At 44.9% G+C, this 15,837-nt stretch overlaps 1 protein-coding gene across 3 annotated transcripts in view; it reads left to right on the top strand.

The window, feature by feature from the left end:
* The window catches only part of ABL2 (ABL proto-oncogene 2, non-receptor tyrosine kinase), a 35,631-nt gene that overhangs the window by 13,308 nt on the left and 6,486 nt on the right, over window positions 1-15,837 (top strand). Inside the window, exons 1-9 of one of the 3 annotated variants that reach the window (XM_090145996.1) lie at window positions 1,786-2,067; window positions 10,202-10,372; window positions 11,109-11,404; window positions 11,652-11,924; window positions 12,668-12,752; window positions 14,027-14,204; window positions 14,297-14,481; window positions 14,754-14,906; window positions 15,387-15,476. In XM_090145996.1, the coding sequence (XP_090002122.1) occupies window positions 2,001-2,067; window positions 10,202-10,372; window positions 11,109-11,404; window positions 11,652-11,924; window positions 12,668-12,752; window positions 14,027-14,204; window positions 14,297-14,481; window positions 14,754-14,906; window positions 15,387-15,476 (1,498 nt within the window). In that variant the 5' untranslated portion in view covers window positions 1,786-2,000. Of the gene's footprint in view, window positions 1-1,785; window positions 2,068-4,332; window positions 7,669-10,201; window positions 10,373-11,108; window positions 11,405-11,651; window positions 11,925-12,667; window positions 12,753-14,026; window positions 14,205-14,296; window positions 14,482-14,753; window positions 14,907-15,386; window positions 15,477-15,837 lie in introns of those variants that run through there. The other 2 variants (XM_031595589.2, XM_031595588.2) reach the window with 2 other exon arrangements.

Below are 15,837 nucleotides of genomic sequence, written 5' to 3'. Positions count from 1 at the left end.
GAAATCCCATCCCTTTCCTTCTTCCTTCCTCCCTCAGAATATATATAGTACACAGAGTAAATGAAGCACTCGGAGAAGTGTCACCCAAAGGCCAGAGCAGTAAGAGTGGGCAGGATGGCTCCCAGGTAGGAACGCTGACAGCACAGTGAGCGGTGCTGTGTGCTGCTGTGCCACCAGGAGTGCAGGCCGTAGGAGAGAAGCCTCAGACAGCAGTGCCAGTGTTAAGTGGGAGGAAGGCTCCTTAAAGAACTACCCCTGGGTCTCCTCTAACTGCGTCAGCACAGAGTTGTTGCTTTTCTTTACTGCTCTAAAGTCAAACTGGTTAAAAAATACCTGCAGGCTGGCCCTGCTTTGCCTGCATCCAGGCACGTTCAGGTCTCCCATTATCTGCTGTATTCTTCCTAGATGCAACTCTGCACTTTTTAACTGCTCTTTCAGCTCAGCGTTTTCCCTTATAACATCATCTTATGCCTCTCACCACAAGATAGCAGTATTTGGTAACCAAACCCAGTCATACAGCATACTAAGCAGTGGCTATATGTCCTGTTGGAATGCATTCATGTTTTTGTTGTAGGAACAAGAGTGAGGAATGCAGCTACTGGAGAGCTGGGTAAATAGCCTTTTTTGTTCCTAACTTTTCCTTACCTGAGCTGTTCTTTTCATTTAAAAGCTACTATCAGACTGACAAATGATGTGAAGAGGAAGAAGTCAAAAGCAAGCAAGATAGCAAAGTTGCTGATAATATTAAATTGTTAAAAGCAACAGAGAAAAGCCAGTTGAAAGACTGCAGGTTGAAGAAATGATAGAACATTCAGCGTAAGCGTGGATGTTGCTGCACAGGACAATGACTCCCACTCTGCAGGTGGGGTACTGAGCTCTGAGCTGTGTACAACAGCAGGAGAAATGGATCTGTGAGCTGTAATAAGGATGTATTGTGGCAACAATTATCCATTATAAACCTGTAGTCATACTTAGTCACGATATTTACTCATTTGCAGTTACTCTTCTTCATAAGGAAGCCGTCTCTTTTATCAATATACCTGCAGTTCAGACTTGTAGCTTTGATTGCTTTTAGATTATGAATGTTGGACTTGTTCAGTCTTCCTGTCTTCGAAGGGCTCTTTTTCTTCAAAGCTGTATTAATTCTGCTGAATTCCAGGACGACTCTTCAGAAAGTGTAATTTCAGTGAGTGTATTCTTGCTTTAAACACTAGGTCTGGACACACGAGGGCTAACCACCACTGTTAGGAGATCTTAAAAAACAAATGCATGGCGCAGCCTGAAACTGACAAGCTGTCTGCCCCGAGTAGGAACTGTGGGGTTTGTGTTACCCCAGTTATTTGGCAGCTGTTGGGAGCGGCGCTGCTGAATGGAGTCCCTTGTCTGCTCAGCAGAGCCAATTACAAGTGTCTGGCTTTAGCCAAGGGGAAGTGAAATAGCAGCCAGTAACTAAGTTTAGTTTGATGGACACGTTTCTCTGACTTCACCCGTGCTTCCTCACATTGCCCCACACAGCAGTGGGTCGGGGCTGAGGAGGAGCAGGGCAGCTCAGAGTCCCTCAGCCGGGGCTCAGCTCCACGTGAAGGGCTCTCCCTGGTGCTGCAGTCAGGACAGCATGCCATTTTGAGCACTCATCCCTGCTCAGGACAGGTTTCTCTTGGATAAAAGGAAGCACTGGCTTATTTTCTGAAGTGTATGTATTTCATGGAAGCGAGATCATAAGTATTGAGTTAAATATATAGTAAATATTTTTAAAAGAGAAACTCTTCTTTGTTCAAGGGAAGAAAATGGCTGTGGACAATTGCTTGAGCAGCATCTCTGTCAGTGGCTGGCAATTGAGGCTGACAGCTCTGTGATTTATTTTTAGCTCGAGAACTTTGATTAAACCAGAAGCACTGTGTAGCTTTGGCAGTTGCTGCATATTCACTGTGGGTGGATGGAACTGAGCAGTCGCATCTGTGCTAACAAGCATTCCAGGATTGTGTTAAAGAATTAAACTCATGTACTGGAAATTGAAGCTCTATCAGCTCACCTGGGGAGCTCCACCCTCCGAACATCTTCCAGAAGGTAAGTAGTGCCAGCTGCCAAAAGATGCTTGCCAAAACGGCCACTTGGGCTCAAGTCCTGCCATGGCTCAGATTGATGCCATCAGATTGATGTTTCTTTGACTCCTGAAATTGCAGGTCAGTAAGTTAGACTCTACCCTCTCCTTCCAAGTTTTCCCTGTAACTGGAAAAGCTAAAAATAAACCTCAAAAAAGCTGGCTGAGAAGTAGAACAATGCGGTCATTGTTCCAGGTGCTGAGTCTAAGGAGAGATCCTAGCACTGTAGTGCTTCTTATTGGAAGTCATTATGTCACTTGGAAAACAGCTTGGACATTTATGTCATGTTAACTGCAAGGGCTGATCAGTTGCTGCTTTACATCTGCAGAATGAAACTCTCAGCAGCTAGGCTAGGTCAGTGTGGGTATTTCTGGCTTGCTTAGGGTTTTTCAAGTAGCCTTTCTGTAGAACAACTCTAACTTCAAATGCTTGTCTAAGACTGGGTGAGTAAATAGCATCCGTTTGGTTTGCGTAGAAGTAGATAATATCTCAGCTTTGATCTGGCCAGAATTAATGACTCCTCAGAAATTCCATGGAAGCGTAATTCACTTTAAGCTATTTCTCCCCCAAAGTACTGCTTGAATAAACCTAGATGACTGCTGTAAGCTGTCATAACTTTTGGCCAGCCCACCTTTCCTGTAGGGCTGGGTGACCTAATCCTTACTCTTTATAGTGGAGTTTTACTGGAACTCACCACAGCTGAGGAAGAATGTTAAGCACTCTTTTGATCTACATGTGTGTGGTTTCCCAGTTATCTTTGCTGGTGTCCCTCCATAGCACTCCTTTCCTAAAACTGCTCTTGTGGGAGTAAGTCATAGTCTACTGTAGGCAGGATTCAGAGGAACAAAAATTGGACCATCATCACCTCTGTACTCAATGGAAGGAGGTATGTAATATACAGCACCTAAAGCTGGTGGTCTCTCTGCTTCTTTGTGAATACTAGCATTGCAAAGCTAGGTAGCTTCAAATGAGCTGAACCAGTCCTTTGTAATTAGCTAATAGACATTTTTGATAAGATGTTCAGGATTCTGTAAGGAGGTTACAGGTGTAGTTTTTCATTTAAAATCTGTTGTTGTATATCACTTTTAATTGCATTACAACTTCTTTCTCCCATAGGAGAAAATTATTCTTGTTCTATTGTGTGTTAGATTTGGCTTCCTCACATGGAGGCATGTGTCAGACTGGTGAATAGTGTTGTCCCTGACCACTCTTGATGCCCATGACAAGAAACACCTGCTGTGCTTTTTTTAATCATTGTTAGGTCCAGCTCACTTGTGTTCAAATTAGTTCCTCACCTCAAAGTGCTTTCAAGTGCATATAGAAATCTGCATCATCTGTTAGCTGTGTATATCCCAGAGTCATTTTCCTGCCAGAGTTCAGTGAGGACAAGAAATCAGAGGTAATGAGCAGGCAGTCCATCAAGTGTTTCTGCTGAAGGTGGTTGATACTTAATCTGCTTCGAAACTCTTGAAACATTGCTGCTACCAGATGCTTCACAGGAGGTTCAGTCCATTATGCCTGCACAGCCGATGAGCTATGAAAAAATCTGTGCATCTCACATTCAGCAAGGAATGGTCCAAGATTCTCAGATTAATACTTGGATGCTTAAGCTTGATTCATTCCAAATTCTGTATCAGAGCGATGTTTCTTTACCAGGAAGAAGCTGCAAGTAGGAAAGTTCTGCAGTGGGTGATACTGAGAGCAGTGGTGTGCTGTAAGAGTTACTGGCAGCAAGGAAATGTGCTGGTGGACACCACTGAGATCGATCTGTCAGTCTCTCCTTCCACCAGTAAAAATACAGCAATACCAGGTATCGCCTTCGTTTGGCCTTCCACCTCAAACCAGCTCAAAAACATCTTCTGTGCCACTACCCACTGCTTTCACCACGAAATGAACGCAGGAGAACATCTCATCCAGCTCTTTACCACGTTTAAAATAAATCTGTTCTTAAAAGGTGAGCTGTGTGGAGAGCTTTTGGGCTCCCCATGTATTTCACTGTCCAGTACCAGACATCAGTTGTTAACCTTTTCCTGTGTCAGATGCATTCTGATACCTGAGGGAAGAAGGCACGCCAACTTGGCTTGCAACGTGTTTTTATGATGAGGACTCCTCATGATGCAATGTTGTCACTGACTCTGATGCCTCCTCCCACATTCTGTCTCTCCCAGCCTGAGACCATAAATAGAAACCTATTTCTTGCCCATCCCAAGTGCCTGGCTTGGAGCTGTATTTCTTGGCATTATGCAGTGGGTTGTTTATGGTACTTAAACCTCACAGGGCTGTGGGAGGCCCAGAGACTAATTATGGATCTGTGCTCAGCGCAAACAAACCACATTATTAAGAGCCTGCTTGCTTGCAGGAGAAGAACACCTAGGAACAGCAGTTAGTTTTGGTCTCCTGTATCTTACCAGGGCCATACATGGGCTGTCCCAATCATTTTAAGCTGATGTTTTTCATGGCTGCACACATCAGCAGAAAGACTGGGTGGTCCATCGAGGTAAGGCCTCAAGTCTGTTGCTAGGGTAGAAAGTTCATAGGCCTGCTTCTGTGCTACTGAGTTATTAGACAGCAGCTGCTCGGCCTGGCAAGCATTGGTTTGCTTCTTAGGATGGATGGAGTACTTTTGGTTAGTAGGAAGTGCTCAGAGTTGGTTTCAGAAACAAAGCTACTGTAGGGTTTGATAGTGTTCCAAACCTGTCAGCAAAATAGGAAACCCTCTTGCTGCTGTTATCAATTTTGTGTCCTCATCTTCATTAATGCAGAAGACCTCCCACTAAAGCAGGTTGAAGCTCCTGAAGCCTAGCACACGAAGTGATGTGTGTTTGGAGGATGCAGTGGAAAATGGCAGTTATACCAGGAACCATTCGTGACTTGACAGTCCAGTTCCTGTGGTCCAGGCCCATTAATGCCTACACTTTGTTACTCTGTTAGTCTTAGCAGCAAGAGTATGAAGTGAGGCTGGGTAAAGTAGTAGCATGGATTGATACTTGGTTTGAAAACCCCAAGTAGAAATAAAGTGAAAGATGTGGATGCACATGGGGATCTTGGTGGCCTTGTGTTCATAAAACAAAGAAAGGAAACCCAGAACACCCACACTGTGCTTCTTGGTATTAAAAGCTAGTGTCAAAGTGACGCTGTCCTGTAGCTCTTGGCCTCTCTTCCTTCCTACAAAGAAGTCATGTTGGCCTGCTGCCAGCAGCACCAAACCCCTCAGAGCTGCATTTGCTATTTGCACTTCTTTTGTTTGATTAGGAGACATCGACAGCCCGAATCTTCCAGATGTAGCAAGTTTTAGAAGCTGCTCATACTACTTATTTCAAAGTAGTGCAGTCAGCAAGATTTCCTTACATTAAAAGCAGTACCTCAGAAAGGAGGATTTAAGTGGTAGAGGAAGGTTAACCATGCTCAGGAAACAGCTTTGAAGGGCACAGCAGGGAATAGCCCGAGGAGCTGAGAAGAGCTGCTCTGCCTGAAAGGCTGCTGCTTCGGTCAAACAAGTTGAGTGTACCAGAATTCATGTCTTACATTGTGCACTTAGTGTGAAGGGAATAGGAACAGGATGTTTGCTGTGGATGCAGATGTCAAAGCGATGGTCTACACAGTAGAATAACTATCCAGCAATCAGTTTGAAAGAAATGATGCTTATCCTGATGTTCAGAAGAAGTCTGGTTTCATTCTGCCTGGCTGCACATGCCAGGCCTTTACAAACCTCCCCACTGTGCAGGGTCACTGGTGCCCTGCCCACACCAGTGCTGGCTGCCCCAAGCTCACCTACAGACCTGCTGGCCATCACAGCTCAGAGAGGCTACAGACAGCACACTCAGTGCCTGTGCTTCCATGCTGCATTTGTAACCCAGATTCATTATCTTCTAATCCTTCCTTGCTCCAGAGATACCACTTACACATCTGTTGTATTGTAACAAGCAGGCTAATAACTATTTTGTTTGTTAAACTACTGCAGCTGATACTAATTGAGCAACAAATTAATATGTAGCTTTTCACTTCCCTACACCATTTCAGACCCACCTGAAAAGCTTATTTGCTGCAATTATTTGCTCTGCATTTCTCTCACATTGTTATTCTTTGTGTATTAATAAATGCAATATTTCAAATGCCAGCGTAATTAAGAACATTCAGAGCACACAAGAGAGAGAAGACAAACTGCAAGAGGAAGAACAAACAGGAAAAAGATAGCCTGGGGGTTCAGAGGTAAAAGCATCTCAACCTCCAGCTGCTGGGTAGCATGCAGCAGGATTCACAGAGCTTTGTTTTGGAGGAGAAGGAAAGGATGCATCTCAGCTGTCAGAAGAACTTTTGGAGGCCAACTGTATGTAGGCGTTCTAATATATTCTGTCTGGTTTCAATTTCCACTTCATTAGTGATAGTGGAGAGGGGAAAAACTCACAGTACAGCTCACACAGGGAGAAGTAACTCTTTGCACAGCCTGCATCCAGCCTACACCTGTTCTGTAGTGACTCCACACCTACAGCCTTACAAAACACAAACACTTCTAACAAGCCCAACTGCTCATTTCTTACCTTCAGTCTGAGCTGTGCCCTCATCACACGAAGCTGCTGCCTTCCTCACAGAGCTCGTGGCTGTAGAAATGCTGCTCTTGGCTGGTGAGCTGTAACAGCTTCTACCCCTCTACAAAAAGCCAGAGCACTTGCTGCCCTTCCCCTGCTGCCTTTTATGCCCTTCTGCAGGCCCACCAGCATCCCAGCTGTGGGACTGCCACAGGTGATTGCTTGTGTTTTAACCCTTCCTCCTCTGCATTAGAAGTCTGTTCTGCTACCAGCCCTAGAGGCTGCTAGAGAACTGGGGCTCCTGAGGACTCCCCCAAATAGATCTCATGTTTGTGACAGGTAATTTGATGGTGTCCTTTCAGAGAGCTGACCTGAACCTTACTGGGTGAGCAGCTACGCAGCTCAGACTGGGCGTGTTGTGCTGTGCTGCCTCTGCTTGCTGTTCCTCTCTGAAATGTTCAGCAGCATTTTCTCTTTCAATGCTCATTCATCTGTTAATATTTTGACTCGCATCACTTCTGCTTAGTTCATGTGAATGGTGCTCGTGCACTGGCATGGATGTGGAGTGGAAAAATGAATCAATCTGGGCAGTCTCCTTCACGAAGGATCTGTTTGGCAGTTTGCACAAAGGAATTTCTCCAAGGAAACGGTTTGTTTTCTTCCCAACGCTTTGCTGCCTGACTCAGAGCAACACAGCTCTACAGCTCATGTCAAAATTGCTTCCCCCCGCAGTCCAGCCTCCGCATCCCTGGTTTGTTCAGAGCTCCCTGGGAAGCTCCACCCTTCCTAACCAAATAACCACAGCTCCCTCACTCCTCCACCCCGTAGGCTGCGCTTGCTTTTCCATTGGCTGCCAGTACGATCTGCACGTGGAGGCAGCCCAGCACTTCTCGTGGCAGTTAGTTGGCCTTCTGCTTGCTGTGCAGCAGGCATGATTGTGGGCACGGTCCTGTTCCAGCCCAGCAGCTATGGCAAAGAGAACAAGCTGCTCTGCTGCCTTGGCAACGATGCCTCTGAGCCTGCTGGGTCGAGCTTCACAGGTAGGATGCTTAGGGAGATTGCAGTGTGCCCTCCTGTTCCTGTACTGCCCTGGCTTAAAGGAGGGTGTGGAACCTCTCAGCTCTTTGTCTTGTGTGGGAGCAGGACTGAGATTGCCTGCTTTTATTCGGGATTATCAAAATGCTTTGTTTCTACAAGCGTTAGTGGTTCAGAAACACAGACCATCAGCGCCTGATCGGTTCTGCTATGGGAGATGAGGTGTATGCTGGGCTCTCATTCTGCTCTTGAACTGAAGAGATCCGTAATTGTAGCCTCAGTGGCACAGGGTGGGAGGCAAAATGTCTCTTGGTGGTGGTGACTGAATAGGAAAGCATTCGTGTCCGGAGGGAAGCAAAGTGTACTGTGGGAATAAAGCAGAGGAAGGAGGTGGCTGAAGCATAACCTTCCTTGTAGAATAAATGATGATGTAAGTTCTCAACTGTGTAGGAAATGAAAGCGATCACATATGATTTATGGTTAGGCTTTGAGTTGATGTCAAAGAGAACTTCCCAGTTCACTTCCTTGCCCTTGGTGTGACCAGAGCTCACAGCCTGTTCAGTGTGAGGCGTGTCCTTTGTGGTGTCATTTGGCTATCTCAGTTTCCTTACCGAGCTCTTTGTGATTACCGTATTGAACTCAGCTTGCTTATCCTTGCACATGGGATGGCATGGATCCCACGCTGCACTGAGCACCGTAGGTTATTAGGGATTGGATGCCTGGTATATGAGTTGGGCTAGCTTGGAATTGTAAGTCATACATTGGTTGTGAAATAAAACAAGCGTATGTGTTTTTGTTTGAAGCTTTTGCTGTTTCAGCAGCTGAACAATTGAAAGGAAGAACTTAAACACCATTAAGGTATTTCAGAGCAGAAAAGTCAGGATGGTTTTTGGAAGCTGCCTGCTTTTGTATTTGCTGCTTGTAGCCAGCAGGGAAGCACTACTCAGGTTCTCTGTGCAGCACACTTGGTGAGCTGCTTTGCTCAAGACACCAAACCCCCTCCTGCTTTTCTAACACAAGGCCTTGTTGGAGTATGAAGAATGTGTTATTTAATTAACCATCTATTTGTGCTCTACAAAGAGAGCTGGATTTAGGAACCACTTTAGGAACCACTGTCCTTTTCTGTTGCCACTTAAGCTGTTCCTGATGCATAATAACTGCACATGCATGTGCACAAACCCAGCCCTAAAAAGCAGCAGCCTGTGCTGACAGCACAGCATTATTACTCTTTATCTGACAGGCTGGGATGTTGGTAATTGCAGGTGATAGTTAAGAACAAGAAATACAGAAATACTGCATCTGCAGAAAACGAAGCCATACTTCGGTAGCTGTGGCTCTGTCACTTCTGCTCTTGCTAGGAGAACCTTGATAGAGTGGCACTTTGTCATGGCTGGGAAGCAAGTTATTTGAGCAGTGTGATTACCAGAAATGCAGGCAAAAGCCACTTAGCCACGTGTTTGGGAACAAACTAACAAACCTCAGTCATTTCCTTTCCCATCTATGTATAATAAGGCTTAAAAACAATCGAACATGGATTCTGGGAAACCCCCTACACTGAAGTTTTCCAGGCTTGAGCTCCTCACGTGGCACAGATTCGACACGTGTTTGCCTGTTACTTGGCATAGGCCTCTTCCTGTTCTGTCTCTCTGACTTCCCAACTCTCCCATCTGCGTTGCTCTCGAGCTCTTTGTTCTCTCCATGTGCCATGTAGACTGGCTCTTGCTCACGTATGTAAGTCTCATGAGAATGTGTGGGAGCCTGGTGGGGTGGATTCTCCTGCAGCAGTCTGCTTCAATACATCCTGTACCTGACTTCTCAGGCCCTCAGGAACAGGCCAGGTCTGCTTATGGGATGGTTTCATGAGCAGATTCAATGAGGGGCATTGGGAACACGTGGTGGTGCAGGAACAGCTCTCAGTTGTGCCTTCGGAAGCATTACTTACATCATTACACTTGCATATATTTTTGCCCCACGTGTAAGTCTTTCTTGTGTCTTCATACTGAAATGCAGCCAGCTGCTTGTTCCTGGGGGAACTTCAATGTGGATTAGAAAACCCTTTTTCTATAAAAACCATTTCAAGACTGATTTTTCCTCCCACTTCCTTGTACTAGCAAGTATGCATCATCTGAAGCAGTAAGACAGAATTGCCCTGTGTTCAGGAGCACTGCTCCTAAATACCTCGTGTTATCCTTATTACTTTCTATCCTTGTCAGCTTTCCACTTTATTATTTGCATAGTCTTGAAATGTGTCACAAATCACTACCATTCCTACTGACTCAGTTACGGTTGCGTATTATTTGTCATAATTCAGTCTGGTTTACCTCTACTCCTAACATTGCTTTCAAATCCAAGCCACTTATCTCAGCCACGGAAACAAAGATTGAAAATGTAACACTGCAAACTGTAAAAGTTCATTACTTCACATCAAAAGGGCATTTTTTATTTCTTCCACATACTGTGCAGTGGGAGCTCTGCTCTGCTGCTTGCCGGGCTTTGATTTACTTACAGCTGTAATTTCCTCTTCTGCTCTTCCTTCAGAGGCCCTGCACCGCCCCTATGGTTGCGATGTTGAACCCCAGGCACTGAACGAAGCCATTAGGTGGAGCTCCAAGGAGAACCTGCTGGGAGCCACTGAGAGCGATCCCAACCTCTTTGTTGCACTTTACGACTTTGTAGCAAGCGGTGACAACACACTCAGTATCACCAAAGGTGAGGATCTGAGTTGCAGAGCAGCCGCAGGCCGTATGCTTAGCAAGAGAAAATAGAACCCTGAACGCTTCTGCTGTTGTTCCATTGGAAAGAGTGAGTGCAGTTAGAAATTGTTCTCGAACCAAGGATTACAAGCCTATGATCTCTCTCTCCTGTGTTGGAGAGACACCTGCTGGGCAGTTCTAGTACTGGTACACCTTGGATTAACTGGCCAAGGATCTAAACCAAGTACATCCAGGCTCCCCAGCTCCCTGGCTGTGAGGCATCTCTGTGAGGCAGAGGAGAACCTTTACATTATCGGTGATAACTGAATTCAGGAGCTTTGAGCTGCAGCCAAATCAAGAATTAAGAATGTCACAGAAGAATTTCTGTTTAGTAAGTATATCAGAATATGCCCATCTGCCCAATTGTTAAAAAACCAAATGCCACTTAAGGTTTCAGGATGGAGACAAACCTCATTCTTCCAAGAAAAAAGGAAAACATATCTCTAGTCTAAAATGTGGACTGCAAGAAGCTTTGTGAGCTCGTTGTTTACACTGCAGTAAGTTAGTCAAGCGTTTTGGCTGAAACTTTACTCGTAAATACTTTGCATATACCAGTTTAGTTAGGTCACTGCTGCAGGATTTTTATTGTTTAGCTACAAAACAAGGCTTAGTCAGCTGGTAGTGAATGTCTCTTAATGAGACCCAGTAGATCATATTGTGCTTACTTTCCTTTTTTTCCTCTCGGGTCGTAGGTGAGAAGTTGCGAGTCCTGGGTTACAACCAGAATGGTGAATGGAGTGAGGTACGTTCGAAGAATGGGCAGGGCTGGGTACCAAGCAACTACATCACACCAGTGAACAGCCTGGAGAAGCACTCGTGGTATCACGGGCCGGTGTCACGCAGCGCAGCAGAGTATCTGTTGAGCAGCCTCATCAATGGCAGCTTCCTGGTTCGTGAGAGCGAGAGCAGCCCAGGGCAGCTGTCCATCTCGCTCAGGTACGAGGGACGTGTTTACCACTACAGGATCAACACCACCTCAGATGGAAAGGTAAGGATTTCTGCACAGCCCTGTGGGGAAAAGAAATCTAGATGCCTTCTGCAGGTGAAAATTGCACAGAGGAACATTCATTTGCTCAACACAACTGAGAACAAGTACTCTAACACCTGGTTCTATCACTGTTTTCTGTTTTTTTTTTCCAAATCTGTTGGAATGTTTTTACTGTATCCATTTTCCAGCATAACTGAAAGCTCTCAGCAGCCTTTACCTAAGCAGATTCCTGATTCCTTCCTGCCAGGTGTACGTGACAGCAGAAAGCCGTTTCAGCACGCTGGCAGAACTCGTGCACCATCACTCCACAGTAGCAGATGGACTGGTGACGACTCTGCATTACCCAGCACCCAAGTGCAATAAACCCACTGTGTATGGGGTGTCCCCCATCCACGACAAGTGGGAGATGGAGCGGACTGACATCACCATGAAGCACAAACTCGGGGGAGGGCAGTACGGCGAGGTGTATGTTGGTGTCTGGAAGAAATACAACCTCACCGTTGCTGTGAAAACATTAAAGGTGAGTTATCAGATCATTGCATCAGCATTGATGATAAGTAGAAGGAAATTGTAACTTCCTTAGTTATACCACCTGATGATGTGACTATCTGAAAATGGAGCGTGCTGATCTGTATAAAATCCGTGCTTTGAGAGTAGCTTTGCAGAACAAAGATAGCTTGTTGAGCTTGCAGCAGTGCAGGTAGCTTAGAAACAACTTTTGGTCCAATGGGCTCCTGCAGAAACTGCACGTCCAAGCCAGGCCTGTAGGCATGGTTACCACTTCTACTTCCCTTCCCTCAGAAAAGGTGTGGAAGCTGTAAGAAATAAAAGGTGTTGGAAGTACATTCTACAACTTCTCCCATCTTTCTGGAAAAGTTCAGCTTCTCTATTTTTATTTCTCTCAGAGCCTTCTATTTGTTTCAACATGACAGCTGTTGGATGTTAACATTTTAGGTACCCCCCCACCTAAATAAGGGAGATTTCAAATTTAATTTTTACAGCTAGGCAGAACTAAGTGACTTTTAGAGTCATCCTTTTTTCAGCCACAGTAGATACCTAGTTGGTAGAACCTAATGCTTTCCAGAGGCTGTACATCTGTTATTTGGCTGTGCTGCAGGCCAGCTTTTCAGGGGTGTTGTGACATTTTTGCTATAGTAAAAGCCAAAACATCAGAACAGAGATAAGGATACCATTCAGCTAGAATGTGTAGCATTGAGCAGACCTTGGTCGTGAAGATAAATCTTCTCTTCTGTGTTTGTCTAGGAAGATACCATGGAGGTGGAAGAGTTCTTGAAAGAAGCTGCTGTGATGAAGGAAATCAAGCACCCAAATCTAGTGCAGTTACTGGGTTAGTGAAATACCTTGATCTTTCTGTTCTTATTCAGGTTTCTGCCAAAATGTAATCCATCTTGTTGAAAAAGAGTGGCAGGTTTATTTATATAGTTTTTTGAATCAGGTCAGATTATGGGGTGGTATTTTTGACTGCTTTCTCCTTAATATAGCAAAGTTGAGCTGAGACACCAGTTCTAAATAAAACATCAAATATTGTCATATTAGTGACATGACTTTGCTCTTGGGGCACTGTATAAAACTTGCAGTATCAACCTCCTGTTAAACTGTACCATTGGCTTTAGCCATTCTCCTGGATTCAGTTATCAGTGAAGTCAGATTCCTCTTCTACTCAGTTAAGCCAGCCTTACAAAAGTATCTACAAAGATTTTTAATGAGACATTTTAAACTTTTACTGGTGTTTATTTCCATCTGGACTTTTGCTGCCTTTGGGAGCAAAGCTGTCAAGCCAAGCCTAGGATGAAAGGAGAAATGTGAAGAACGTGAAGGATTTTAATAATGTCATCTATTTTGTACCCATTTAAAAAATGGACACAGATGAAGGTCACCCAGCCCTGTTTGCTTCCAGACTAAAACAATTTCTCATTAGAGATGCATTTTTGCTCCTGTATGTGGATAATGGTATCAGCACGCATTCAGCAGTGCTGCAGTGAGAGCTCACAGAGATTTGACATGAGTATCCCGTTGCCTTCCTCCTCCACTCATACATACTTTGTACATAACTGCAATGACTGTAGCAAGGAGTAATCTGAGCAATGTGTGAGAATGCTGCTTTAGGAGCAGGTCCCACTGCTCTGATCCCTTACCCAGCTAGCATACATGGGAGTGCTTCACATTACTCTGTCGTGACATTCCAGCCTGGGTGTCTTGCTGCTGACAGGTACCCACTTCCAGTTGGCCACTCTTTAGCTTTAGGAGAAGAGGGAAAGGAAAGTAAATAATGGGTGTTCAAGATATGTCCTGTTTCGTTCTGTAACCCTCCAAACAACAGTGTATAGTATATAAACGTATAATATACATCCTTTATGCATAACATATAGGAAAAGTGGTGCTTTGGTAGACACGTTTCTCATCATCTGTGGATGGATGTGTAAATAGATGCAATGAACTTTAAGCTGGGCTGCACTGATGCAGGTCTTGTAGATGAAAGGCTTGGATTTTCAGAGAAACCCTCATTGCTAGAGACTGCAACAAATGGGAATTAAATCAGGCATACTGGTAGGCTAGGGAAAAACCAGCAGCTTTATTCACATGCCTTCTCCTCACTGCTAGGTGTGTGTACCCTGGAGCCCCCCTTTTACATCGTGACAGAGTACATGCCATATGGGAACTTGCTTGACTATTTACGGGAATGCAATCGGGAGGAAGTGAGTGCTGTTGTGCTGCTCTATATGGCCACTCAGATATCCTCTGCTATGGAGTACCTGGAGAAGAAGAACTTCATTCACAGGTGGGTAAGATGGCACTGAGAAGCAGAAAGGGACAAACTCTGCAAACACAAGACTGTGTTTAAATGCCCTGTGTGTTTTCTTCTTTATACAGGGACCTGGCAGCACGGAACTGCTTAGTTGGAGAAAACCACGTGGTGAAGGTGGCTGACTTTGGCTTAAGTAGGCTGATGACTGGAGATACCTACACAGCTCATGCTGGAGCCAAGTTCCCAATCAAGTGGACTGCTCCTGAGAGCCTGGCCTATAACACCTTTTCCATCAAATCAGATGTGTGGGGTAAGAAAACTCCACTTCACTGTTATATTCTGTTTCATTCTGGCTTTTAATTTGCCACCCTGGAGAGTAAAGTGTACTCTGGCCTGAGCAGAAACGTGGGAGGAACATGCCAGGTCACAACTTCACAAATTGTTAATGTCTTCACCTAGGCTGGCCTGAAGAGTCTGCAGCAAAGAGGTTCTGCCTCTAGCTGCAGCGAAGGCCAAAATGTAAGAGCAGCATACCATGTGGGCAGTCTTATGACCAGGAATTTTATTTTCTTCCTTCTGCAGCCTTTGGGGTGCTGTTATGGGAAATTGCTACCTATGGGATGTCACCATACCCAGGCATTGATCTCTCTCAGGTGTATGATCTGCTGGAAAAGGGCTATCGGATGGAACAACCGGAGGGATGCCCTCCAAAGGTTTATGAACTGATGAGGGCCTGTGAGTATCTTCTTCCAGTTTGGGGAACAAAGCCTGGCAAGGGTGGGAGAAATCTGTGGTCAGTTCCTAAGTCCTTACTTCTTAATGCCATTTTGTTAGCTGTTGTGGAAAAGTCCCTGTCACCTGAGACATACCTGGTCAAAGTGAGTCTGGTCTCCAGAGAACAAGAACTCTCAAAAACTGTCATCTCTGATTACAGCTAGGTAGCTCTTTGTGGCAAATTGTAGTCACTTGTGAGCAGGACTCTTAATATGGAATCACCAAAAAAGAAGGAAATTTAGTTCTTAGCAAACACAGCACCTCTGCAGGAGACAAGCAGCTGACATGGTTGCACAAACTCATCCTCCAAGTGTGCTGCTTAGCATTTGCCACAAAGAGCTCTCTAATGCTGCATAACAGATTTTTAATCTACTAATGAAAGACAGAATAACAAATTATCTCCTACCTGTTACAGACTTACTCTGCTTTCTCACACTGCAGGTTGGAAGTGGAACCCACCAGACCGACCTTCCTTTGCTGAGACTCACCAGGCTTTTGAAACCATGTTCCACGACTCGAGCATCTCAGAGGGTGAGAGCCCCTGTTGTTTCGTTTCTGAGCAGTGGTAGTGTTTATCCTACAGAGTGCTGTCTCTTAAGCACAGGCTCTTAAAGCTTATCTGCTTGCTGTGGAGGCTGTGATAAGGCTTCATCCTCTACTTCTTATTCATATGTCTGTAAATACATGCTCTTACTCCTGGCACAAATTCTGAATAAACTTTTTAGATGCGTCAGTGCAGACTGCACAGTAATTAACTCCAACACCAAGATACCAAAGAGTTTGTTTAAAGAATATTGTCTCCTTTACTAGAGGAAGCCTAAAGGAAGACTAAAGGAGTCAGGAATAGCGAGCGATGCGAGGGGAGAGAGAAAGATGCATGCATATCACATTC

Source organism: Phasianus colchicus, chromosome 9 (assembly GCF_987193195.1).
Source record: "Phasianus colchicus chromosome 9, bPhaCol1.hap1.1, whole genome shotgun sequence".
Taxonomy (NCBI): Eukaryota; Metazoa; Chordata; class Aves; order Galliformes; family Phasianidae; genus Phasianus; species Phasianus colchicus.
The sequence above is the reverse complement of the archived record's forward strand: the minus strand, read 5'-3'. Positions and strand labels throughout refer to the sequence as shown.